Source organism: Pyxicephalus adspersus, chromosome 2 (assembly GCF_032062135.1).
Source record: "Pyxicephalus adspersus chromosome 2, UCB_Pads_2.0, whole genome shotgun sequence".
NCBI lineage: Eukaryota > Metazoa > Chordata > Amphibia > Anura > Pyxicephalidae > Pyxicephalus > Pyxicephalus adspersus.
The window spans coordinates 49,655,300-49,657,305 of NC_092859.1; the positions used below are offsets into that span (position 1 = coordinate 49,655,300).

A 2,006-nucleotide genomic window follows, 5' to 3' on the forward strand; every position below is an offset into this window, starting at 1 on the left:
GGTATTAGAAATAAAGAATGACTGTGAGCAGTGGTAACAATGAAAGTTTTAGAATGTAAGCTGTTCTGACAATAACCCCTTAAAGAGCTTTTATTTGGGAACGTGCCTGTGCCTTCCAGGCTAATGACTTTCTTCTTGTTTTCTCTCCCCCACTTCTTTTAATAGACTAATGAAGCTGAAACAAGCAGGCTTATGGCAGTGCTGGCTCACGTGTCACAGCTCGGGCTGGGATTGGCTCGCTGTAATTCTAGGCACACTCCCGGGGGACAATGGAAGCTGGGGACATAAATTATGCAAATCACAGGGAGTGCAGCACGGGGCAGACCTGATGCCTTGATTCATTCATCCTCCAGGTCCGGGGGGGGGAGCAGCAGGGAGGGGGGGCTATTGTTTTACACCCTATATAAGGTGTCTGAGGCCAGTCGTGTGCCAAACTCACTGCTCACACGAGCTGATAGCAGCAAGAACACTTAAAGACAAGAGCTGTCGCGTGTCCCTTTAGGACAAGAGGATCTGAAGTTTTCCTTCTCTTTAAGACTTGTCTTCACTCAACTTCTCCACTTCACTGTAAGTATGAGTGTCCTCTCCACATCCAACTCATTGACAAGTCTGCATGCTACCTGCCTGCCTACTATTAGCATTCAGCTAGGATGATCAGTTCAGTTTGAAGTTATTTTGGCACAGTGATCATCATGTTTTCTTTTGTATTTTTTTCTGCTGGTGTTTAATTTTTGGTTGCTTATAGTACTTTGTTTCCTCTTCCAGAAATCCATCCACCATGGACAGAACCTATTCTGATTATGATGCCTCCAGCCAGATGTCATTTTCTCCATCAGATGATGAGGACTGCCTCAGCCTTCAGTCCCCATCTCCCTTCTCCAATGGTCACCTCACTTCTCCAACACAAACCCCTGAGAAGTGTCAGGAACACAAGGAGGAGAAGAAGAAGAGGAGAGGCAGGAGCAGAGTCAAAAATGAAGCCATTCTTCACACCATCAAGAAGACCAGAAGAGTGAAAGCTAATGACAGAGAGAGGAACAGGATGCACAACCTCAACTCAGCTTTGGATGAGCTCAGGAGCATCTTACCCTGCTTCCCTGATGACACCAAGCTGACCAAGATTGAGACCCTGAGGCTTGCCCATAATTATATCTGGGCTCTCTCCGAAACTCTCAGGCTAGCTGACCAGTGCAAAGACAAGCCTGAGAACAATGTGATGCACCCTGGCTACCTGAGTCCTGCAGGACCATCCAGCCCTGGCAGTGATGCTGGATCCTGGATGTCTACAGCCTCTCCATCCTCCTCCTCCTTTTCAGTATGCACCTCAAACCCAAGCAGCCCAGCTCTGTCTGAAGACTGTTTCTATGGGCATACAGAGAACATGTTTTCACTACACACCATGCCACAAAACCTTATGCAGCAGCACAACACCTGCTATATTCAATACCAGTAGGCTTGTCTTCTGACCATTTCTTCTTGCCTTAATATGTGAACCTTCCTTAAAATTCATGTGTGCTCCAGTGTATTATAGAACTTAGGCTTGACCTAAAAGTCTATATGCTGCCTTAAAGGACTTGTAAGAACTTTACATGCTTCCAAGACTCTTAAAATCTCACTGTGAAACCCAACTCGTTGTGAAATAAGATAACCACTTCGGCAAGGCTTTCACTTTTTTTTGCACTTTTAAAAAAAATCCACAAATCTTTTTTGGTGTTTTTTCCAAGACCTCTTCTGAAAAATCACACTGGTCTTTTTTGCTTTCTTTTTTGCTTGATGCACATCGGGTGAAAAGTCAATTTTACAATTTGTAAAACTCTCACGAAGAAAAATGAGCATGAAAATTTGGTTTGGATACCCTGACAATACAATGAAAGGACTTGAATAGGAGACAAGGCCTTGGGCTCATACATTATTTATCATGACCTCCTCCACTGCTGTCTTCCTATAGAGTAGGTAGGACTCAATCTGCTAAATTAAAGTTCTCAGACTGGGAGCCTCATCAGAGT

The 2,006-nt window shown here is 44.4% G+C and overlaps 1 protein-coding gene across 1 annotated transcript; it reads left to right on the plus strand.

Annotated features, from left to right (window-relative positions):
- Positions 1 to 778: 778 nt before the first annotated feature.
- Positions 779 to 1,744, plus strand: NEUROG1 (neurogenin 1). Its single transcript, XM_072398675.1, has one exon. The coding sequence runs from the start codon at positions 779 to 781 to the stop codon at positions 1,451 to 1,453; it is 675 nt and encodes a 224-aa protein (XP_072254776.1). The 3' UTR covers positions 1,454 to 1,744.
- Positions 1,745 to 2,006: the final 262 nt, after the last annotated feature.

Bases quoted from the DNA above. Each gene is read 5' to 3' on its own strand.
- NEUROG1 (XM_072398675.1), top strand. From the start codon at position 779: ATGGACAGAACCTATTCTGATTATGATGCCTCCAGCCAGATGTCATTT.